The sequence below is a fragment of the Cucurbita moschata genome, unplaced genomic scaffold (assembly GCF_002738365.1).
Source record: "Cucurbita moschata cultivar Rifu unplaced genomic scaffold, Cmos_1.0 Cmo_Scf00005, whole genome shotgun sequence".
Taxonomy (NCBI): domain Eukaryota; kingdom Viridiplantae; phylum Streptophyta; class Magnoliopsida; order Cucurbitales; family Cucurbitaceae; genus Cucurbita; species Cucurbita moschata.
This window is the reverse complement of record NW_019268521.1, coordinates 3,825,867-3,850,837: the sequence shown is the minus strand read 5'-3', so window position 1 is coordinate 3,850,837 and position 24,971 is coordinate 3,825,867. Positions and strand designations below refer to the sequence as shown.

Here is a 24,971-nt window from a genome sequence, read left to right as displayed (position 1 = left end):
TAGAATATTGATTTAATGACAAATTTTCAAACTGCGTAATATCGTCAATGGTTAAGGAAGTAATACATAATTAGTCAGAATCTTCCATCTAATTAAAAGACTTAATTACCTAATACCTAAATTAAAATATAATTAATTAAGTGAAAATATGATTAAAGCCAAGAAAAAACATTTTATTATTTTATTATTAAAATAGAATATTATATCAGAAAAAACCCACATTTTTTTAAAATTTTATTTTAATATAAAGTCGAATACATTGAGCCCTTGATTAGGGGTCTAATCTCCACCTAACAAAAATTAAGGTTGGGCCATGAGAGAACGACAGAGGAATTTATCGCATTTAATTATTTTCCCACCCAATTAATACACGTGGCATACAGTATTTTTTTTTTTTTTTTGAAGAAATTAAATAATATTAAAATAAAAAATAATAAGAAAATGAGGATTATACGTAGATTAAACTTGTTTAATTAAGTAATAATTAATCTAAAGTGCACCAGACAAGACCAACTTAATCATGCACCTCTCTTTTAAAAAAGAAATTGAGATGCTCTGTTTTTATGTGAACCGGGTCCACCAAATTTGGTGGTAAGATCCGGGTCTCCTTTTATTTAATATTACATGTAATTCAATCCAATAATAAATAAATCAATAAATAAATCAATAAAAAGCAGTAAAATTCATATTATACAATAAAATAGAATGGAAATGGGTAGGGACGCTGTATTTGTTTACATATTAATGGCGCCCTCAGTTGAATCCCTTTTTGTATTATTTAAAGTTGGTTACTTGGAACCCACTCTAAATTACCCGTCATACTTCTGGTTCAAATATGGTATGCTTTCACCCGTTATATATAGTCATCAGCTTCATGATTTTAAATCGCTTCACACTTTTATAACAATGTTTCATTCCCCTCACCTTAGACTCTACCCTTCTTAGGGTCCAGAGTCAGCCTCGTAGTTTTGAAACGCGTCTACTGTAGAGAGATTTTCACACACCATGTGTCTACTAGGGAGAAGTTTTTACGCCCTTATAAGAAATGATTTGTTCCCCTCACCTTACCCTTTACCCCTCTTAGAGTCTAGCGTTTGTCTCATGGTTTTAAAACGCGTCTACTAAATAGAGATTTTCACACACTTATAATAAAAAAATACTTTGCTCCCATTGTCCTCGCTGACGGATTTTAAAATGCGTCTAATAGGGAGAGATTTCCACACTCTTATAAGGAATGCTCACAATCTACCCTTTTTGGAGTCTACCCAGTGTCGAGCTTTGATACCATTTGGGTTTTTTCTTCCGAGCTTCCCCTCAAGGTTTTAAAACATGTCTACTAGGGAGAGGTTTCTACACGCTTATAAGGATTATTTCGTTCTCGATGCTCGAGAATGGGGAATTGGATTAGTTTACTTGGTTTCAAGTAAGAGTGAGCAGAATTGGTTAAGAAGTATAAGGGGGAAGTCTTTGTTTTGAAAGATTAGTGGAGCAGAGGAAATAATTGAAGAGCTCTCTGTTCCTGTATATATAGCAAGAATCTGCTCCATTTCCACTCACCCACCCACCTGAGACTCCATTTTTCCCTTCCTTTCCTTCTCCTTCCTCCATTAGTTTCCCGTCAAGCTTGCAACACAAGAAAGGAGGTATGATCCTATTTTTGTTACCCTTTTTTATACATCTTTAATGCATTCTTCTCTTGGCTTCTCTTCCTTTCATTTCATTGTTTGTCGGTCGTCGAGTTTCTTTCGTTTAAATGAATGAACCCAACAATGGTTCTGGATTTGATCAAAGAAAAACGCCGCCGCTCACTGACCTGAACGACGGCAGCGATAGAGAAGTTTCAGGGGGAAAAGACAATACGTTACTTGGATTAATCTGTGGTCTTCGATCTGTCTCTGCCTAGAAATTTAACGCCGTCGGAATTGCTCTGTTTTTTCTCTGTTTTTTCTACAGGAATTAATTGCAGAGATAATTATGGAAAAAGAAGCCGATTTCTCTCGTTGTGGTTTTATGAGAGGGGTTTTCCAGCGACGGTGCAAATGGTTGAAGAAAACCTCTGTGCATTCATTACCCACAAACAACACCGAACCAGTCGACTTAAAAGTACCCAAAACAGAGAACCCAACAAGGAAGAGCCGGAGCTCTGTTTCCGACGATGCGCCAACAGCCAGAAACTCGGTGGAACAAGATCAAAAGACACCGAAAAAGCCCACTTTGGATCAACCAAGGCCGTCGATTTCTCAACAAAAGAATCAAAGTCGACGACCTTCCGATGCTGCAAGAAGCTCCACATCGTCCTCCAATGGCTCTGCGCAAACCAGAGCGATGAATTCTCAGCAACAATTGACCGAACCCAGAACCCACATCCGAACATCTTTAAGTAATGGCGCGGTTTTGGGTAATTTGAAGCAAGCTGGAGGTGGGAATCTGTCGGCAAACAACAGTCCAAGGCTGAAAGAGATGAACTCAAGTCCAAGACTTGGAGGTAATAACATGGGGAACATAATTCGGAGAAATTCATGTGAATTCCGACAGATTCAAGGCGTGAGAGGTAAATTAGAGCCGGATGTTTTGAAATCCATGGGAAATGAGGCATACAAAAAGGGGAAATATGAAGAAGCATTGGCTTTGTATAACAGAGCAATAGATTTGGATTCAGAGAACGCCGTTTACTACAGCAACAAAGGAGCTGCTCTGATTGGCTTAAACCGTTTGATGGAAGCCATTGAAGAATGCAAAAAAGCATTAAAGATTCAGCCTTCTTATCAAAGAGCCCATCAACGTCTAGCAACTATCTACCTCAGGTAATAATACGAATCTCTGTTCTTATTTCTGGGTTCAAAACTTGTCCGCCATTTGGAAGCTCAGCCACCACGAATTGCCATTTTGCTTATTACAGAACTGGAGAGCCTGAGAAAGCACTGGATCACATGGAACAATCCGGCCCTTACAGTGACATAAACGACATGAACAAAGCTCGTGCACTTCAGAGTTGCCTGAGTAGGTGTATTGAAGCAAGAAAGTTACAAGAATGGGACACTCTGTTCAAAGAGACCAATTATGCAATTTCCTCTGTTTCTTATTCAGCTTATAAACTCTATGCCCTGCAAGCTGAGGCATTGTTGAAGCTCCATAGACATTTAGAGGCATATTCCATTTACCAAAAGGGTCAAACCCTGATGGCTAACACTCTAACCAAGTCATTTAGTGTATCTGATAGCTCCCTTATTTTATCCATCGAGGCACAAGTTTACATGACCATGGGCAGGTTAGAAGAAAGATATCAAAATGATCATCAAATTATGACTTGGGAACTTCGTTTCAGTGAGTAATAAGTTTTGGGGTTTTGTGAAATTCTTTACAGGTTTGAGGAGGCAGTGGAAGCAGCAGAAAAATCAACACAGCTTGATCCAACCAACAGGGAAGCAAGTAGAGTGGCAAAATGGGCTAAGTTCATTTCATCAGCTCGATTGAGAGGCAATCTACTTTTCAAGGAATCTAGATTCTCTGAGGCCTGTATTGCGTACAGTGAAGGATTAGAAAACGACCCATATAACTCAATTTTGTTATGCAATCGAGCTGCTTGTCGATCGAAGCTCGGTCAGTATGAAAAAGCTGTTGAAGATTGCACTGCGGCTCTCCACGCACAGCCATGTTACAGTAAAGCCAGACTCCGCAGGGCTGATTGCAATGCTAAAGTAAGTAACTTTTGCCTCAAAAGAGCTTCCTTATTTGATGCCATTAAGGTTGTTTGTAAAGATTTGTCCCAATTTTGTGACCAGATGGAACGATGGGAGGCTTCAATTCAAGACTATGAGGTTTTGATAAGAGAAACACCAGGAAATGAGGAAGTGGGGAGGGCTCTGTTCGAGGCACAGCTTCAACTCAGAAAGCAGCATGGGGAGGACGTCAAAGACATGAAATTTGGGTCCAATTTGGTGTCTATTTCTAGCTACGAGCGGTTTAGACACTTCGTTACTTCTCCTGGTAAATACTTGCAGCAGAAAAGTGATGCATCCATGTAAAAAGTTGTCTGTTTTTTGAAGTTTTGAATTGGCAGGGATGTGTGTGGCTCTGTTCTGCAACAAAGGAAACCAAAAACAGGGGTTGGAAGTGTTGGAGCAGGTTTACAAGAGGTTTCCATCAGTAAACTTTCTCAAGGTAAGAATCTACTGAGTACTTAGTTCAGATTTTGAAGTTAAAATGCTGAATTTGGGAGAGTTTCAGGTGGAGATAGAAGATCATCCTTATTTGGCGAAGTTGGAGAAAGTGAGCGCCATTCCAGCTTTTAAGATATACAGAAATGGAAGAATAGTGAAGGAGATTGCAGCCTCTGGACCCCATTCATTAGAGAGCTTAGTGAAGATGTGCAGCAGTTGAGTTGAAGCAGAAGCTTAGAGAAACAGAGGAAAACCAGAAGATTTGTTTTTGTTTACAACAGATTGGGGTACTCCAATGGAGTCGCCGCCATTGGGCTTTAGACAACCCTTTATTGGTTTTGTTTTTTGAGGTTTCTTTCTTTTGTTCATATGTATATATGATTGATGAAATTGGAATGAAAAAGACTTTGTCTTGCTTTGGCATGGGAACGATTTAAGGATGGGTATATGAATGGACCGAAACCATATAGCGATCTTGGGAATACGACGGTTAAGAAAGACTTCGAAAGAATTGAAAGTCACTTTCTATACGAACATGGTGCACTTTCCTTTTCGATGACTCAATGGTTAAGTGTGAGATCTCATATCGGTTAGAGAGGGGAACGAAACATTCCTTATAAGAGTGTGGAAACTCCTCCCTAACAGACGCGTTTTTCATGAGACTGACTGCGATACGTAACGGGTTAAAGTAGACAATATCTGCTAGCAGTGGGTTTGGAGTGTTACAAATGGTATCAAAGCTAGTCACTAAACAGTGCGAGACACTAATCGGAGTAGGGCTAGATGCTCTCCATAATAGACACATTTTAAAACCGTGAGGCTAACGACGATGCGTAACAAGCCAAAGCGGACAATATTTGCTAGCGTGGGTTTGGGCTATTACAAATGGTATCAGAGCTAGTCACTGGACGATGCAAGGCACTGGTTGGAGTAGGGCTAGACCTCTTCTTAAAACCGTGAGTCTGACGGCGATACGTAACGGGTTAAAGCGGACAATATCTGCTAGCGATGGGTTTGGACTGTTACAAATGGTATTCAGAGTCAAGTCATTGGACGGTACGAGGCACTAGTCGGAGTAGGGCTAGACCCTCTCCATAGTAGACGCGTTTTCAAACTATGAGGCTGACGGTGATATGTAACGGATCAAAGCGGAAAATATCTGCTAGCAATGAGATTGGACTGTTACATTAAGTGTACCATCTACCTAGGAATTGTCTTGAGATGTATTTGAGTGAGGACGAATTGTGCTTGAATAACTCATATTGGTCCATGAGAATAGTCTACAATCTTAAAAAGTGAAAAACAAGTAACGTGACCATGTCGTGTAGAAGAATGTCAGAGTCATCGGAGGCCAAATTCGGATATCTAAACCTCACGTATATCTAAACAAATATATGTGTGGAGAGGGGGATTGGTGAGTTGGGAATATTAGGTGGATCCATGCATGAGGATCTCCATATTAACTCCAATGCAGAGGCGTTACACCTTCCTGCTAAAACATCTGCCTCTCTTTCACAACTTCTCTAAACTTTTCATCTGTATTCACTTCATTGATCAAAACAAACACGCAAAAGAGAATTTGATTTGACTTCGTTTTACAATGGACAATTAGAGCCAAGATCTGTGGGTAGAGCTGTAGCTGCTCAATCCAAGTCTGGACCCACAGGAATTCCCTTTTGTTTTTTACTCTCATTTGGATTCTTTTCAAGAACTTCTCTCATATCTTCATTTCATTACCTTGATTCCCACAACAATTCTCTGTTCTAAAGCAATGGAGGCTCAAAACCATGCCACTGATGAATCTGTCTCCTCTGGGCCTTGTGTGGATTTTCAGCTCAACTTCAAGAACAACCCAAGTAACCATGATACCACTTCTGCCAATTCCTCTAATGTTAGTTCTTTTCTTGCCTTCAAAAGCTTCATTTTGGTTGGTTTAATCCATGTTTAAGTGAGTTCGTTGATGTTTGAATGATCAGGTGGGCTTGGGATTGGAACTGGGATTGGGAGCAGCTCATTCAGATCAAGATAGCTATCATCAAGCCTATCAAAACAGTAATCCAGGCCTTGGAAACTTCTCTCCTCTCCAGGATTTGTCTCTGTAGGTCAAATTCTTCGTGTTATTTTGATTAAATCTATGAACTTTAGGGAACGATCACGGGTTTATAAGCAAGGAATACATCTCCCTTGATATGAGACCTTTTGGAGAAACCCAAAGTAAAGCCATGAGAGCTTATGCTCAAAGTAGACAATATCATACCATTGCAGAGAGTCATGATTCCTAACATAGTATTAGAGCCATGTCAATAGAATTTTCAAATGTCGAACAAAGAAGTTGTGAGTTTTGAAGGTGTAGTCAAAAGTGACTCAAGTGTCGAACAAAGGGTGTACTTTGTTCGAGGAGACTCGATTAAGGGGAGGTTGTTCGAAGGCTCCATAGGCTACGGGAAGGCTCTGTAGCATACACTGTTATTGGATGAAATCTATGAACTTCTAACAAATTTATATGCTTATTATGAACTTTTCTTTAGATCTCTTAACATGCGTTCCACCGGCACCAGCCCACATCGCATCAACATTACTCACGTTTATCAGAACTGGGTAAGACGGCAGCAGGCACACTCCCACAATCCCATGCCTTTCAGGTATTCTAAGTTTTCCAAGTTCATCAAATTCCTTATTTGAGAATGGAATTGGTTCATATATGTTGTGAAACATCTTAGGCTGCAGTCCAGGACGAATTCGTACCATGATGATCGACCCGAAGCACCAAAACCTAGAAAGGTCAAACCTTTTTTTAAACCATCAGTAGAACTATGTTCAAGTTATCATCTTTCTGATCTTTCTTACTCATATTTTGTTAGAGAGCTCGAGATGATGATGCTGCTCTAACGCATTGCACCATTAGAGAGTCGTCGTCGTCACAGACTTCTCTATACACGAAGGTAACACATTTACAAAGTTTGTATTTACAGAGAAAAAGTTTTATGGCAGAAAACTTGTAGGGTGGAACTGGGAAATTTGGGAGAATGAAGAATCAATCGGCTCATGTTTCGTCTTTAATTGCTGCGAAGAGGAACCCATCGGATGGCAGGTTGTTCTTATTATTAACCTAATTGATTGCTTCAAATTTCTTATTATGATTAAATTTTGGTTAATTTCTTCAGGCCTACCAACTCTGTTTATGATACCATGTTTGAAGAAGTTGGTCTACCAATGGATCCTCATCTCCGCCTCTTTTCCCCCCTTTAATTTTCATGATCTCTTATATTTATATCACTTATGTACGAACAATTTTACTCCATTCGAATGACGCACTTCATAGATTGATACAAGTTCACGATTTTCCATGTATGTTGAGTTTATCTCCTTTCGTTTTCTTGTAAAGTTCATGTTGGACTGTGCTATCTAACGAAAATCATCATACTATTAATGGCTCATCGACTAAGAGGAAAAAAAGATAGATGGGTCTTTGGATTTGCCTCTCTAATAGACACATTTTTAATTTGTGAGGTCGACGGTGATACATAATGAGCTAATATCTACTTATGGTGGACTTGAGCGGTTACAAGACCTCAATATCAATACTACCAAAAATGGTTGATTTGATTTAAAAAGAAAAGAAATTCATGGGTTGGTTTGACTTGGTCCCCCAATCACATTACCAAACAGCGACCGAGAACCGACCAAGTTCAACATCGTCCGGCGTGTCTATTAGTGGGCCCCATTGACATCACAAAGTACCCACTAACAACCAATAACATCCTTCCATTTTAAAACCTGTTTCTCCCCAATATTCCACGTGGATTAACTATCCTACTTGAACTGTCCTGTTTTCTGGGATTCCGATGCTCTGTTTCATAAATCTTCGTGAGTTTTCTCAGCAACCAAACAAAACAGTGAACCAGTTTCAGCTACATTGTATGTGGTCATCCCTTTGTCTATATAATTCGATGGGGTGATTTTATAATTTAGCTTTGTGGGAAGAACAAGAAAGATCTGGAGCAGAACAGAGGACACGAGGTAGAGGTACCATTATGAGATGTTTTGGATAATGCTTAATGTGTTATGATCTTATGATCTTTGTTTCATGTCTTGATATGTTCTTATGAAATCCCCTTCTCAAGTTCCACTTATTGAGTGTAAAGTTTTAACTCTGGGATCAGGTTGGGGTTTCCTTATTCCATTCTTGTCTCATACTGCCATTGTTGGCTTCATGGAGGACTGCCGTCGCTATTGCTCTCCAACTCAAAGGATAACAGCCCAAGTCTATCACTCCCCTACATTGTTTTTTTTAGATTTTTCCTTCCAAACTTTTCGACCTGGGGAGAGGTTTCCACACACTTTATAAGGAATATTTCGTTCTCCTCTCTCACCGACATGGGATTTCACAATCTAACCCTTTGGGAGCCTAGCGTCCTAGTTGGCATACCGCCCGGTGTCTGGCATTGATACCATTTGTAACAGCCCAAGCCCACCCTAGCAGATATTGTCTTATTTGGATTTTTCTTTCAGGCTTCCTCTCAAGGATTTTAAAACACGTCTGCTAGGGAGAAGTTTCTACGCCTTTATAAGGAATGTTTCGTTCCCCTCTCTAACCGATGTGAGATCTCACACAAAACTTTCTTGAAAGAAAGTTCAGTAGCCATTTTTTGTGTCAGTGTTCTGAATCTCTTGTTTGCCATTGCAATTGGAACAAGGAAATGATAGCAATGGGGGTCATGAATGTTGTTGGTTCAATGACTTCCTGCTATGTAGCAACAGGTTAGAAAAGAAACAAGAGCAAACTTCTCAGAACAAGAGCCTTATTTGACTGCCAAGTATCCTAAATATCTTGTTCTATTCACAGAATTATGTATCACCTAATACAAAAATGGAATTAACACAAATCGTCACAGCGTTTGAAGTTGTTCTTTAGAATTTAACCCCAAAAAAAGTTGAAGCAATCATGCAAAACAAGGCAAAGCCACCATAGAGAATGTGGCCCTAATGGAAGGGAAATTTGAATGAATACCCACATGGTCATAAATGATAATTAATCAATGGAATCCAACAAAAAAAGCAATAGAACAGAGAAGGATTGTAGGAGTGAGTGAGTGAGTACAGAACACAATCGAGGGGCTCCCCCACGCACATACAAACACACACAAACAGTGTAATATACGAAGTACGAACCTAAAAGCCAACTGTGCGCTCTGTTGTAATAAAAACAAAGGGGCTTCTGAGCTGCTGCTGCTGCTGCTGCTGATGCTCCTGCTGCTGGACGTCGGTGGAGAGCATCAAACGACAGTTGGCTGGGCGCTTGCATTTTTGCGTCTCCCCATTTCCCTATTCCCCAATCCACTGTCGACACCGCTTCGAGACGCTTGTCGACTCGTGGGTGCAGATGATCGATTCGCGGGAATTTCTCTACACGCAATTAATTTTTATTCTTTACCATCACAATTTCTGGTTATAGTCAAAATTTTAATCTTTGTTCCTTTTATATAGGAACCATGTAAAGATGCACATTAGGATAAGAATATGAGCAACTTACATAAAATTTAAGGCCATATTTATAGTCTTTTTTTTCTTTCTTATATTTTCTTTTTTAAAAAATTGTATTAAAAAAAAGTTTAATTAATATATCACTTATCTAGAGTGTTCATAAGATTTGATAACCTTATTCGAGGAACACGGTCTCTCCAATGTATGATATTGTCCACTTTGAGTATAAGCTCTCATGGTTTTATTTTGTGCTTCCCAAAAGGCCCGAGACCAATGGAGAGAGTATTTTTTGTTATAAATCTACGATCATTCCCTAAATGAGCCAATGTTGGACTTTCATCATCCAACAAACCTAATCAACTCCGACTACTCCATCTTAACTATAACCAATGTTGGGCTTGACATTGTTTTACGACTCCCTCAAGAATACGGTTACACCCCTCCCTATTTTACTTTTAAAAATATTGAGAATATTCAACTTTTGTTATCAATTTTATTGATACGTTGTCAAGCATTAGTATGAATCACAGATAAATAATATTTATTTATTTATATTTTTTTAAAGAAAATAACAACCTAACTCAAAACTAGAAAATTGAGTTAAATAATTGGGATACATAAATAAAAATAATAATAAAAAAAAAGAATTATAAAATGTGTGGTGGTGAGATGTGTGAGAATTAAATTAAAAAGTATAATCACTTTTAAAGTGAATATCTTCCCTCCAATTTGAGCAATATGTGTTGTCTTTTGTTATGCGATGTGGGCCCCAATCCATGGCATGCTGACAAGGCCTCAGATTCCCTCATTAATTAAATTTAAACACAATAATTAAATTATTTACCCAATCTGGAATAAACCGGAGCTGGTTTTTCATTGACTTAACTCCTCCTCTTCCTCTTCCTCTTCCTCTTCCTCTTCCTCTTCCTCCCTCTTCATTATATTATACAGTTGACTGTTGGATTAGATTCAAATACACCCAACGCATCAAATGTTCATATCTTAATTTCCTCAAACCAATTAATCCCAATAATCAAGTAACAAAATTAAATCATTTCCAAAAACCCATCAGTTTCTGGGAATTTTTCTTCATACATAGAACAGATACAACGCCGGAAACAGAGACATCCATTAATCACGACTATGAAGCAGCTACCGTTTCTCCCTTGCCGGAGATCTGGGTCTGAACGGCCACCGATTTAGAAACCACCACCGCCGCCGCTGCTGCTGCTTTCTTTGAAGCTAAACTGCACTTCTCGATTCGTTCGTCTTGTTTCATTTGCTTTTGTCTACATTCGTCGCTGCAAAATCCCCTGTCTCCCCTGAAAAGCAGAGTCCATTTTCAAAACCCATATTGTAAAAATCGGATTGGATTTAAATTGATTTACCTGTACATGTAAATATCGCGGCCAGGGACGAGAGGGCGAGTGCAAAGAGAACAAGCTCTGAGGAAATTAGCGTTGTCTTGTAGTAGATCAACTGAGTGGCGTCTGTAATTTCTTGGGGACACCATTTTTTGGGTGTTTGTTGAGTAACCAAGCGACGGCGGCGGTAATTGGTCGGTGGCGGAGCTGCCCAGATCGAAGGTGATCTCCGTCATGCTCGGCGTGCGTTTCATCGGAGCACGTGATCTCTTCCCCAAAGACATTATTTTTTAAATAATTAATTTCCAAAACCAGAATCACAAAAAACCGGTTCTGGTTTCTGAAGGAGGAAGAAGAAGAAGAAGAAATGAAGGGGAGGGAGAAGTGGAGGAGGAGGAGATAAAAAAGAGAGCCAGCAATTGAGGAACGAATCTGGTCCGTTCATTACAATCGAGAATGACGCGTGTGAATAAATAAATAGAAAATAATAAGGGATCCACGTCAGCCTGTCAATTTCAAAAATCAAATAATTTGTAGTTTTACTTGGAAAATCATTTAATGGAGTTGTTTTAAATTATTGAGCTCAAGAAGGGTATTTCCGTAATTTCACCTCTCTCTCTCTCTCTACAAGTGTTGGGAATCCGAGGAATGAAAAGTGGCAGTAAATTTCTTGATTTTTTTTTTTTTTTTTTTTTTTACTGCAGTGAAAGCAGACAATAATGGAAGTAATTTATAGTTTTAAGTGAATATTAAGACATTAATCACTGGCTAATTAATCTAATGTATAAGGTGTATGTGAATGATGTTGATGGAATTAAGGAGGAATATAAGGTCCACTAAATTAGAGTGGTCCATTTATAAACTTAATACACTTCGTAGACTCACACATGTGGAGCACAGCTCACTTGAAGTTGAGGTTTCAGATTCCAATTATTGTTGTGTTCTTTCTTCTGCATAATTCTCGCAATAAACCGCTTTCATTGTGCAAGCAAGCAAACTGCGATTCAACGCTACACCGCTTTTGCGTCTTTTTTTTTTCAAGGAATCTTTTATCTATCAACAACGACATGTATTGCACGGTGAATGTGAAGAAGTAGACCATTATCTTGGCATGCTCCAAGTAACAATCACTGTTATAAAGAATGTTTCGTTCCTCTCTCCAACCCATGTGAAATCTCATAATCCACTCCCTTCCAAACTCAGCGTCCTTCCTGGTACACTACCCAGTGTCCATTCCAAACTCAGCGTCCTTCCTGGTACACTACCCAGTGTCCAACCCCTTTCGGTGTTCAGCGTCCTCCCTGACACACCGGATATCCACCAACGAGACCCAGTGTCCAACCCCTTTCAGTGTTCAGCGTCCTCCCTGACACACCGGATATCCACCAACGTCGCGTCCTCGTTGGCACATCGCCCAAGCCTATCAATAGCAGATATTGTTCTCTTTGAGCTTTTCCCTTTCGGACATCCCCTCAAGGTTTTTTATTTTTTTTCTAAAACAAACGCGTCGGCTAGGGAGAGGTTTCCACACCCTCATAAAAAACTCCATCTCCGAACGGGCAAAGAACCCATCGTTATCTTGATTGCATTATTAGAGGCTCTAGAAAAGTCGAAATTGAAACTAACATAAAATAGGTATCATCGACCGAAAGTAAAGTAAGGTGAGTAAAAATTGAGGTGAAATTTATGGTGGGGAAGAATGGTTTGATAGGGGTGAAGCATTGAGTGTTGTGGTTGGAAGAATGCCTTAAATGCACGCATCAGTTGAATGTTTCACCTTTTTCACAAATCATTAGAGTTCCGTCGTTTCTTACCATCTTTCTGTTTCAGAGATGAACTATTGACTTGAAACAAAATTAACACAACCAAACATGTTTAGATCACTGTCAGCTCACAACATACTAATGGACAGATTTCTTCAGCAACTGTCAAGAAGAATGAGAGATTAGTGCATAGTTTGATATGGAACTCTCTTCACTCTTCAAACACTAAACCTTCATGAGTTGAACTTGAATCTCTGAGGATTCACAAGAAGAGTTTGAGGTTTTTCTGAGCTTTTTCTGCTTACCATTGTTTCATCATCTCAGCATGTTTGGTTATGTTGAAACCAGCATTATTGTTTCCACCAAATGCAGGCACCAGCTGGTCCATATCGAACACATCCTCCTAGTGTCCTCTTGGAGTAAACGAATTTCACTTTCTTGGCTGTTTTTGTCTCCAGGGAAGGCTTTGCAACCTGTAAACAGAACAGTACGTCATCCAGCAGTGTAAACAACAAATAATTGCAGCACGTCATCCAGCAGTGCAAACAACAAATAATTGCAGCAGGTAAACAGAAATGGCAGTTTAGTATTACTAGAACTCTACTATGGACCACTATGATCATAGTGTGAGATGAACAGTAAATTCAGACACATTTGACGGACAAGAAACCACAAGGTTCCATAATGGTTCAAAAGAGATACCTCTATCAGACGTTTAAAACTTTGAGAGGAAGTCCAAATGCTAGCGGTGAACTTAGGCTATTACAGCTGTATAGAATTGCCAATCCAAGAAGTTCGGGATGATGTTCCTGTAAAACACGTGCAGTCTCCTTTGTTGCATTCAATGAGATACTGACATGTCAAAATCCTTGAAATCAATCAGTCAGATCATACTCTCCTGGTCCGGTGGCAGATTTAAAATAGCATTCTCCATGCAATACAGATCTCACTATCAATCAAATGCATAAAACGTCATAGCTTGAGTATTGAACTAAAAACTTGTCAAAACAGACCTATAACAACATAAATAAAGAGCCTTTTGAATTAAACAATGTGGTAAAGAAACATCCTCGTCGACCATTGTGTGGACCAAAAAGAAAATAAAGTAAAAAAAAACAGAGGGAATGATCAATTCAATACGCAAGCTACTAAAAAGAAGGCACACCGGCCATGGGTCGGGGCATTAACCCAAGTCCCATGTGTAGAGTTTGTCCTGTTCAAGAATAACACGTATGCACTGCACAATTTCATACAAATATTAAATGTGGTAGGCACAGTTACAACTTAGGTAGAGAAAAGGGATGGAAACTGCCAACAAAAGAATTACTATAATTTCAAATGAAGAGGGGGGGGTATGGTATGTACATGTCAATTAGGCATTAACGTCATTCTAAGATTTTGACACCTTCAAACACAACCCCTGCTGCTGCTCCCCCAGGCCATTAGTTTCTGTACAAATTGTTTTCTATTCCAACCTGCTTTAGCCCCATATAACTTTAGCTCCCTCGCACCATATTCAAACTAAACAAGGGCTGAGCAGAGTGTGTTTCCTCAAAAAAGGTCGAGAAAACACAACGACATTGCAGCAACCCTAAACATTCTTACCTGCCTAAACTGTCATCTTTTCGTGCATTTTATTGTCCAAACCAATGTTTTGAACATCTTTAACGTGTGAATTTACCTCGGCCAGCTCCCCAGAGAGTTGATCTCCATCTACACGAGGGTTAATCATCAAAGACCATTTTTGCAAGTTACTGCAATTGAGGACAGTAATTCCACTGACCACAAGCATCCAATTCAATTCCCATTTTTAGCCCGTAGCTCTCGAGTTCTCGTGATGGAACATCCAGGTGCCGTGATTTGATCCCTAAACATGCATACATAATACTGAGAGGAAAAGAAGCTAAGTGGCCCAACTTCACGATGAGCCTCAAACAGCACGCTCACCTTACGGTATTATGCTGCCAACCCAAAAGGATCCACTAAATCAAAGAAATGGATCCTCCCCCCTCAGAACAGATGTCTGCAGATGCTGTGCAACTTATTTCATTACTGTATGCTTTTGCTCTTCTTATCTTCAATTACTTAGGTTTAAGATTTCGAGTCAATCACATACTCAGACACTGCTAAGGATCAGCATGCAAGGTAGGCTTCAAAAGCTTAGCATCATGAGGATGCACACATAACATTAACCAAGAGGTTTCCTCTGAACCATTAAAACCAATTCAAAAGCCATGATTAAATATCTCTCTTCCCAATAGTCCCAGCAGAACTTTGTCTTTTGTGCATACCATAATGCCAAGTATCTCTCAATTTGTCACCTGACTGATCGAAGTCTTCTGGGGAATTCTCTACCGCCGCCTTAGAAGGCCGGTAATTTCCATTCCTAGGGATTACCGCAGAGTTTGATTTCTCATCATCTTCCGATGGTGTTCCAGACCTGGACTCCACGTGTATATCCAGAGTCCTATGTCTTGGAAGAACTGATCTCAGACCCCTATTGTTGGAAGAGTTCTTCCCAGGCAAAGTAGATTGAGTAGACCCCTTCTGTCCGAGGAAGTCCTTGGGGAGAGATTCCATGTCCATATAACAGTTCCTTGACTTCGCATCGGTGATCAGCGCAGCCCAATCTTCAGACTGAATCAAAGCGTTAGCATTACCCATTACCTGGTTGAAAAGAACAATATCGAAGTTCAGTTTTCAAATTGTCAGATAATAGTATGTATCGAAGTATGTATCTATGTAGGTGTAAGAAAGACTGCAAAAACTTGATGGAGACAAAAATAGAAGCATACCCACAGGGCCCTCCTGGCACGAGTCAGTGCTACATTCATTCGACGAATATCTGCAACAAAGCCAACGCCATGGTTGGAGGCACGCACACAAGACATGATGATCACGTCCCTTTCTTGACCTTGGAAAGCATCGACAGTATTAATATACAGATCCTTCCCTTCTTCAGAGACCAGAACCTCCTCAAACTCACGTTGGAGGCACTTCAATTGGAGTTTGTATGGTGTTATTATACCGACAGAAACTTTGCCTATGCCTGAAGACTTCACGGTCTTTTGTAGATGTTCATAAATACGAAGACAAAATTGTGCTTCATGAGTATTTTGATATGAAACAGATCCCCCTCTATGAGATTCCCGTCCATGCGTAATATCAAAGAAAGTGTAAGGTCTAAGTAAAGGGTCCTTGTAGTATGTCTCATCAGGTAAATTAGCAACACTTTCACTGTCAGTAAGGCGTCCTTGGTAGAAGTACCTTGAAGGGAAATCACGTATTTGAGGATGCATTCTGTACTGCACTGATAACAACATAGTGGGACATCCTGCTTGCTGGAATCTTTCAAAGAGACTTCTACTGTACAACAGTGTTCCTGCTGCTTTACTGATAACTGTGGCTGGGAGCTGCTGGGGATCTCCAACAAGCACACACCTTGCTGCACCAAGAGAAAGCGGTGGAAGAACAGCTACCTCACTGGCTTGGGCGGCCTCATCAATAACTACCATGTCAAAACCATGAGAAAGCCTAGAAAATAATTTGCGACCACTGCTTGATACTGTAGTGAAAACTATCTCAGCCTCGTTGGCAAAGCTTGCCTCAAGACTAGCTCGTGCATCCTCCATATTGAAATTGCTGTTAGATCGAAACCTGCTTTCTAAAATAACAAGGCGTGACATCTCAACTAGAATTTTATCCCTACCTTCTATAACAGCAGCAAGGTTTTGCAACAATGCATCTCTATTTTGGTCACGAGCTACCAGAACATCAGGGTCAACACCAACAGATCCTTGAGAACGAACGGCAGCTGCAGCAACATTGAGTTCTCTCTGAAGATTACTGATTTGTTGAGATAATTGATTTTCACGAACCTTTAGCTGGTGCATCCATCTAAAGATTTCATCTCGACTTTTGACCAAAAGTTGCTCTGTTCTACGCTCGACTGAAACTGCTTGAGCAGCACGAGTTTGTGAATCAACACCAACTCGAGCCACATCAGGTCGATATACCTTCATCTCCCCATCAATAAACCCCCGATCAAGAACACGAGCAAGAAGCTCATCTGTTGCAGCATTTGAAGGTGCACACACTAACATTCTAGGTTTAGGACACAATGTGGGAAGAGTGCGGAAAAGATTTTGGTCCATGTTTTGGAGTACCTCATCAATGGATCCAGTAGTGATATGATCTGAGCTGCTCTCATAAGCTTGTTTATAGCTTTCTGGTGCTAGTTTCTTGAGCAAAGAAGTATAGTAATGCTGATACTGAACCAGATGTATAACATTTAGCATTCCCCAAACTGTATGGGTCTTACCTGTTCCAGGAGGACCTTGTACGAGTGTAAAAGGCCATGGCTCTTGCTTCTTGACTGTCCCGCTGCTTGTACCAGCAGCTGTATGAGTTGCTGCCCATTGGATTGCAGATAGCTGGGGTCCATTGAAGGTCCTGTGCAGATACTCAACAAAATTTTGTGTGAAACACTCTGGCATAGCAGGTGACTGTTGCTCATACTTCGGAAATTGCTCAGGACTAGGCTGAAGGATTGAAGATTGCATCTGAAACAAATGGTAAACAATTAGCAGAATGGTAACAATTTAAAGGGGAATACATAAGGTGCCCTTGAATCCAAATAAATGCAAACACCATTACCTGCACATTGAGCCGACGAAATGCATGCAGGGCGACATACTCTCGTTGGGTTGTTGCAAGAGAACCGAGCAATGTTAAAAACCAAACATTCTTTGTCTGAAATTTTCTAAGTATATGATCTTCTTCAATCCTGCTATTCAAAAAATAGTAATAATATGAAAAATCGTAGAAAATATAAGATAATATCATACAGGAAATCCTCCCCACAAGAATTTTGAAGAAAATAGGTTTTTTTTTACAAAAAGAACTTTAATAAATAGCTCCTTTTCTGGTCAAAAAAACAATAATACCACTAATGATAAGAAATCCACAACATCAAATCCATGCTGACAATGACAACTATGTAGCTTAATAACAAAAAAAACTTTTTACAAACAGAAATAAAAGTGACACAAGCTATGAGTGATGATATGCGATAACCGTAGGAGGAAAAACATTTTACTTCCTTTCAGACAATTATGTTCCTTGTAAACCAAACAACAGTTAGAATTCCAAAAAAAAAAAAACATCCTTAAAGATAAGTTTAAGCAAATCAAACCCTAATTTACCTTCTATTTTTCTACACCATTAAAAAGAACTGTCAAGTCCCGTGCAAACCTCATTCACATTCAAGACTTCATAAACCCTCTATTTTTCAGTTACTCTTCATAACTGGAACTCAAAAGTACTACCGTAGTATCAACAATGGGACTTGAAGATATCTCTGCAAGCAGTGCTAATATCTTTGTAGTGCAGCATGAGATTATAGTACTTGGAAGATACTTCCGAGTAGAATTCACATTGCACCACTCAGAACTACATTGAGAAGATACTTGACAAGTGCCTTCAAGCAGCATTATAGACGTGCATCATTAAAGGTTAACAGAAATATCACTAAGATTGAACACTGAAATAATCAATGAATTAGAACCTCACAAGTCCAATCCATCAGAATGAAAAAAGATTTTTTCTTCAAAATTATTCTACAAGAGGTATTATATACATTTTGTAAAATAATTCAGTCAACATAAAATGGCAAGGAAACAACCATCATCAAATTGAAGAAATTGAATATGAACCTACCTATTAGGATCATACGAGTCCCCAACATAAAAATGAAGGATAGCCCCTGGAGGATCACGGGTGTCAAGGGGAATGTGTCTTCGTACAGTTCCAGCCACACGTCCACCAGATTCAGGGTCTTCATCATCCTCCTCAGATATAGTGCTGTTCCTCTTAGATCGAACTGCTCAGCATATTTAAAGATAATTTTAGCAAGAACAATGCCATATTGAAAAAGCACTCACATCACAGTTTATTATAAGCTTGGAAGGAAAATATTATATCAGACCTGATCCAGGTCTGGGGCATGAAAGAACTGCCACATCGCCTTCCTTGAATGACCACTTGCACTCGTTCACAGGAAGAACTATTACATCATACCATCCTAAGAAAATAATCAAGAATTAGCATCTAGTTAACTGCCTGTATAATAAGAATTTAGCGACTTTGACAAACAAGACAAGAATCAGATTGCCCTTTTCCACACAAGGGGAAGACTTGCAAAACACAACTGAAGATAGACCTTCATGATGCTGATGACAACTAAACTAATGATAAAATATTATATCTTCAAAACATAAATTAAAATAGCACATCATATGGGACATCTCTTGCTGGTTGTTAGCACCGTTTATAAATTAAACCAACTTCAATATGCTCCAACAAATTACTAGACTCAACTTTCAAGCCTATTTTTTTGTGCCCTAAATATAAAACGAACCAAAACGTATAAATAAACTTTTAACTCATTAAATAGCTAGAAATGAAACTACATGAAATTGAAATTTTCAAAAACTTATAACGAAAATATAAAAGCTGCATATAAAACTAAGTACCTCTTTCCCTCCTTTCAATATTCTTGACACGAACTATCACATGTGTATCTCGTGAGAATGATTCAGATAATTCCTCCCACGTACTGTAAAGTTGAGCCCGGCATTCCTCAAATAACAAAGGTTCAAACACTTTGATGTATTCTTCCACAGATTCAAACCGACCAGGAACACACTGGAGTTCAGTTTCCTCTGATACATGACAATGCACTCAGTTAGATGATAAATAAATTGATTGTGACAGAGAACCATCCAACTAGCAACAAATTAGCAGCAGTCCGAACAATAAAATTTTAAAAAGAAAAACAAGACAATAGCTGCATGTAATGGGAGTTGTTTTTGTTATTTTGTTGTTATAGAAATAATGACATTAGTACTCTCCAATATACTTCATTGTTTAATATCAAAAATTTAGAATATAACCACATGACAAGCCTAAAATGTGAAACACGTTGAAGCGGAGAGAAAAAATGGAAAAACAAACATTTAGCAATATTCAATTCAAAAGACAAGTAAACTGCATTTTATTTTTCATAGAGAAGGGTGATTTCACTCCAGCATAAAGGAAAGTTGTGGTTCAATACTCAATATGAAAGGATATCCTTCCATCCAGCAGGCTCCCTAGAGGAAGACCCGCCTCATGTAGCTGTAGGATCCGTCTGTTATGTGTGGGCCTGAGCAAGACAAACATCACACTTTATAGCCACTATTAGAGGGATCCAACTTAACCCACAATTTCAGTAAGAATATGATATAGAATCAAAATAAGCAGGCAAAAGACTGACTGCATTTTACTAACACCATAGTTTCACAGCCAATTTCTTCCTTCTGATGTACATATACTAGAGAGTATTTGATAATGAGAACTAGAAAGCAAAACTCAGCTGCAAGCCATACAAACGCAAAAGCATGTTAGACTGTAAAATTTAAAATGTCTGCAAGTAAAAGCAGCCCAACTAATCTTGAATTAGATGGGAACTTTTTGACACAACTGCTGATATAAACTTGGAAGAAATCAACACTCCATGCGGAAAACATAATCAGTTCAGTAAATCATAAATTCGTGTGGAAAGAAACTTGTACCTGGGTGATGCCAAAATTTTTCGTTGGTCACCTCCCGTATAAGTCGTTCAACTGATGAGTCTTGATGAGTACTGACAGAATTCTGCTTCTTGGCAGAAAGGTGCTTCTTATTCATCTGCTTGTGGTCAGAAGAACTTTGATTAGACATAGCTGGTTTCCTATTGGATACCTGCATATTCCTCTGCAACCTTGGATCTGTAGGTACCTTCCATGAGCCATGTCTAGGAATTGGTGGTAAGGACGCCTCTGCTGGGACATCTCCATCATTGTTTGGCCTGTTTGGCCGAGCTAGTAACCCAGAACTCATATCACCATTACTGTCCACTTTTGATTCACCAGATTCTGAGGAAATGCCTCCTTCATGACTTGAAACATCACCTTGTTTCTGGTCTTTATTAGCCTGCTTTTCCCCAACACGTTCATTAACTTGGGTTGCAGTGTGAACTTCCTTCACAATGCGAGTGGTTACAGGAGGTGGAAATGTTTGCCTTCGAGGCGTTGAAGTCTTGATAGGCCCAGCCATCTTCACATCTTCTAAATTAAGAAACATTGTCTGCCTATTACGTTTCTTCCCAAGCTTGGCTTCTAGATGTTGATCTATTTTCCTCTTTCCCGGGTTATTAGCACATTTTAGAGCATGACTTGCTTCAATACCCTTGACTTCTCTTTGTTTCGGAAGCAGCCCAGTGTCTTCCTGAACACTATCTGTTGATGTATCAAGTTTAACATTGCTTTCTGTATTTAGGATACTGTTGCTTTTACGATCATTTGGCTCTGGATCGGAAGTTGAAGGAACATGATTACTACTTTTATCTATGGTAGTATCAGAAATTTTGGTAGTGTTCTCGGAAAAATCGTGGGAAGGAGAAAGTAGGCCCTTCTCTTGTGAAGCTTTTAACTGTTTATGCAAAACACTAACTCCATTTATATCAGCAGAACCCTCGGCATCAGACCATTCTCCTTCTTCCCTTTCCACTGATTGAGTGTCTCTAGAACCCGAAACCAACACAGGTGCAGCAGTCTGAACATTAGTTAACTTAGATGATGATGTAGTCTTTGAATTTTGATCTGACAATTTGTTTTGTTCTTCTCCAATTTCAGGATTAGAACCAAGATTACTCCGAACAAAAGGCTGAAAACCTGATACGGAAGATGCATGAGAAAATGCATGGTTGTTTAACATTCTTTGGGGACCTCCTGATGCTGGAAACAAGTCCGAAGCATGGGAATTTGAAGATGGTTGAGCCTTCTGAGGCTGGAAGACAAGACCATCGCTATCTTCATTATCCTCGACAGGGGGTTCATTAAGATCAAATAGTAATTTTCCTCGAGAACCCATGTCATACAAAAATGCATAAAAACTAAATTGTAAACAGTCCCTATTGATACAATTGTCTCCAGCGAGGATTTTGAAAAGGATCCGAGTCCAATAAACCTTGACCCTCAACTGCAAGTCCACACATAAATGAAATACAATTATATAGCATAAATAGAAAAGAAAGAATCACCAACGTAGTTTAAGATGAAAAGGAAAATATGTGCAGAAGAATAACAGATCAGGAAAATCAATGTGGCAGAAAAACATCCAAGTTTTAATTGATAAATGCTTAACAATCACCATGTTTCGATGTTCTAGGGATCCAACGGACTCAATGTAAGCAAATCAACTCTCAAGAGGGAATAACTTCTACGAGAAGTGATACTAAAACGTCATTCATATAAGCATGACAAAATTTGTTTCAAGTAAAATGTACAACTTTAGATAGAATGCATAGCTTGTGATACTGCATACAACTAAAAAGCATAATCCCCATCCAGATTATTAAATCGCACGTGATTCAGGACTCCAGAAAAGGTTCCAAACGACAACCACTAACGTCACCAGACTCACCACGACACAAAACGCCAAGTGAACATTGAGCAAACTAAGGGGAAGCTTTTAATTCGACCAAAACGCTTAATTGGCAAACACAGAACAACGACGTCCCCGTGTCAAACCAATTAGGTATTCATGGTCCAGAAAACAGTGCAAGACAGTTAGACTGAAAAACCAGTAAATCGCTCCAGATCAAGAGAGCCGCCATTAAACCAAATAGACCCATTCTTTAATCACGACCAGCAAGCATCTTTTCTCTAGGGCAAAAAAGAAAAAAAAGAGAAACGGATAAATAATGCACACGCCTTCAACCAATTCCGCTTCTACGCTCGTCAAAATTCCCAAACCCGCCAGAGCTAACCAAAATCACTTCAATCCCAGAATTCAATCCCTCATTATAATTGCAACAAAAACAACCTAACTTAGAGATCGAACCGACGAATATAAATCTAATCAATAATACGTACAGATTCAAAACTAATGCAACCAACCAATAGTCAAAGGCAACAATTAAGCAATTTGAATCTCATTACTGGAAGGCGACTGAACTTGAGGACGCCAACAAATTTCCAGGCGAAAAGAAGAGGAAAAAATTGGATGTTGCTCATGTTTCCAGAATTTTACCTTATGGATACTCCTTGAATCCTTGAATGCATAAATGGAGATAGAAAGAGAAAGAGAGAGAAATATTAAAGGGAGGAGAAAGGGGAGCTCTTTGATTCGAGAGTCAGAGCAAGCAAGAGCTAGGAAGAAAGCGAGCGCAAATATGAGGCAAACCAATATGTCATGGGGGTTTATATAGGAAATATCGAGACTCTTTCCGCGCTTCCGATTTTCTCCGTTCACCGTTAAATTTTCTCCCGGTTTTTTTATTTATTTATATATTAATTATCCTTTCAACACTTCGAAAACCCCCAAAAAGTGCGCCCTGTATTAACATAATTACATTTTACACCCAGATTCAGTGCGAATTGACTACTACGCCCCTGTGTAGATGGGAGTTCAGATCCCAAATTTGAGGGTATATTCGGTAACACGTGGTATAATTATATGTTTTCAAATAAATTCACCTCTTGTTTTTTAAAATAGATAAATATTTTAATTTCTTATTTATTCAATTTTGTTTCATTTTTTTAAGTTTTTATGTAATATTTGTTTTTTAGTTAGAAAAGTAAAATATTCTATCCGCTTAATTAAGTTTTAATTTATAACCCATTAATATTATTTATTAAATTAAAATAAAAATAAATATACCATTTAATTTTACTCATATTTCATTTTTATTTTTATGACCAACAATTCGATGGCGATAGAAAATAACAAAAATGATGAGCGAGCTCAATAAGAGTATTTTCGAAAATATAATTTTTTCAAAATATTATTTAAATTCGTTTTAATATTTATATATTTAAATTTAATCTATATATTTTTACCCAACTTTAAAATTATTATTTATTATTGAAATTAATCAAATAATAATAATACATGCAAGAAAGACATAAAGTATATTTATAAAACAAAGCGCACTTTCATAAAAAAAATTTAACAATAAACTAATATTATTAACTATTTGTGAGAATTATTAAAAGTATATGAGAATAAATTTAAATATTTAAAACAATAAACACTAAAATAAAATGAAATTCAAAGTACAAAATTAAATAAAATTAATTTAATAGTTATTTGATTTTTTTTTTTTTTATTTGGGTTTGTTGTTTATGTGTTTTAATTTTATTAAAAAAAAACAAGTTAAATAAAGCTAATTTTGTTGGTTTTAATAACTTAGTTTATATTTAAAAAACAATTATAAAGGGTCGATGTTAATTGAAAAACAAATGATTACTTTTGACTTTATATTCATTGAAATACGTTATTCATTAATAACACTTTTTTTTAATATTTATTCGACTTATTTGCTAAAAAAAACTTATTAAAAGAAAATTATTTTTATTTTTTATATTTTTATATTTTTATGTACTAAAAAAAGAAAGTTATTTCCTGAACATTAGTGTTATAAGGTGGATGGAGTTGCTATTAAAAGAAAATGAAACACCGAATTTTAAGAAAATTTATTAATAGGCACTCAATTCTGAAGCATAATCTATTTTAAAATAAATAAATATGCAAACCGAATTAGGTTAAATTCAATCCAGAAAACACTCAATTCTGAAGCATAATCTATTTTAAAATAAATAAATATGCAAACCGAATTAGGTTAAATTCAATCCAGAAAACATTTCCGAAATACAAATTTATCGGGATGCAGGATCTCATAATAATTAAACTAGAAATCTATCTCTACTGTTCGAGCTAAGTTTCGATCATGGGTTTTGTGGGTTATGGCCTCACCGCGCTCTTGCTGCACCACTTTATTTTTTTATTGTGAAATTCCCGTAAGGGAAACGAAACCTTTATTACAAGGGATGGATGTTTTTTTTTTTTTTTTTAATTTTGATAAAAATTAATTTTAAAGTAAAAGGCAAGTAATTCAGATTTTATTGAAATATAAGACTAAACTAAAATTAATTCTAAAGTAGATGGACTAAAATGGTATTTTAATAAAAATTTATGCAAAATTGATTAAATTTTGTTACATTAATTGCAAATTAAAATCTAAAATAAATTATAATTTTTTTAATATTGACTACTAAATTTATTTCATTAATCTATCAACACAACCAAAAAAATCAGAAAATGTTACGAAATTCATA

The 24,971-nt window shown here is 37.9% G+C and overlaps 4 protein-coding genes and 1 long non-coding RNA gene across 7 annotated transcripts; 2 read left to right on the top strand and 3 right to left on the bottom strand.

The window, feature by feature from the left end:
* Positions 1 to 1,491: 1,491 nt before the first annotated feature.
* On the top strand, positions 1,492 to 4,606 carry LOC111443685 (TPR repeat-containing thioredoxin TTL1-like). Its single transcript, XM_023081613.1, has 7 exons — positions 1,492 to 1,643; positions 1,954 to 2,804; positions 2,900 to 3,268; positions 3,365 to 3,698; positions 3,783 to 3,987; positions 4,061 to 4,161; positions 4,228 to 4,606. Exons 2-7 carry the CDS (start codon positions 1,975 to 1,977, stop codon positions 4,378 to 4,380), a joined length of 1,992 nt encoding a protein of 663 aa, XP_022937381.1. The 5' UTR covers positions 1,492 to 1,643; positions 1,954 to 1,974; the 3' UTR covers positions 4,381 to 4,606.
* A 935-nt stretch (positions 4,607 to 5,541) lies between these two features.
* LOC111443578 lies at positions 5,542 to 7,513 on the top strand. Its single transcript, XM_023081459.1, has 7 exons — positions 5,542 to 6,051; positions 6,137 to 6,258; positions 6,689 to 6,802; positions 6,881 to 6,941; positions 7,022 to 7,102; positions 7,163 to 7,251; positions 7,325 to 7,513. The coding sequence occupies exons 1-7, from the start codon at positions 5,932 to 5,934 to the stop codon at positions 7,407 to 7,409; spliced, it is 672 nt and encodes a 223-aa protein (XP_022937227.1). The 5' UTR covers positions 5,542 to 5,931; the 3' UTR covers positions 7,410 to 7,513.
* Positions 7,514 to 10,607: 3,094 nt separating this feature from the next.
* On the bottom strand, positions 10,608 to 11,410 carry LOC111443579. Its single transcript, XM_023081461.1, has 2 exons — positions 11,033 to 11,410; positions 10,608 to 10,966 (listed from the first exon to the last, which is right to left on the bottom strand). Exons 1-2 carry the CDS (start codon positions 11,290 to 11,292, stop codon positions 10,786 to 10,788), a joined length of 441 nt encoding a protein of 146 aa, XP_022937229.1. The 5' UTR covers positions 11,293 to 11,410; the 3' UTR covers positions 10,608 to 10,785.
* A 1,359-nt stretch (positions 11,411 to 12,769) lies between these two features.
* On the bottom strand, positions 12,770 to 13,628 carry LOC111443580. 2 transcript variants are annotated; one of them, XR_002710523.1, is made up of 2 exons: positions 13,474 to 13,628; positions 12,770 to 13,244 (listed from the first exon to the last, which is right to left on the bottom strand). It is a non-coding gene; the product is annotated as an uncharacterized LOC111443580 (long non-coding RNA). The 2 variants fall into 2 exon arrangements; XR_002710522.1 differs by having other exon boundaries at positions 13,494 to 13,628.
* A 268-nt stretch (positions 13,629 to 13,896) lies between these two features.
* LOC111443574 (uncharacterized ATP-dependent helicase C29A10.10c-like) lies at positions 13,897 to 23,048 on the bottom strand. Of its 2 annotated transcripts, XM_023081445.1 has the most exons (9): positions 22,885 to 23,048; positions 21,525 to 21,831; positions 20,385 to 21,380; positions 19,305 to 19,493; positions 18,758 to 18,853; positions 18,490 to 18,652; positions 17,428 to 17,557; positions 15,567 to 17,333; positions 13,897 to 15,438 (listed from the first exon to the last, which is right to left on the bottom strand). In XM_023081445.1, the coding sequence occupies exons 2-9, from the start codon at positions 21,721 to 21,723 to the stop codon at positions 15,010 to 15,012; spliced, it is 3,969 nt and encodes a 1,322-aa protein (XP_022937213.1). In that variant the 5' UTR covers positions 21,724 to 21,831; positions 22,885 to 23,048; the 3' UTR covers positions 13,897 to 15,009. The 2 variants fall into 2 exon arrangements, with proteins under 2 accessions (XP_022937213.1, XP_022937212.1); XM_023081444.1 differs by having other exon boundaries at positions 20,385 to 21,831.
* Positions 23,049 to 24,971: the final 1,923 nt, after the last annotated feature.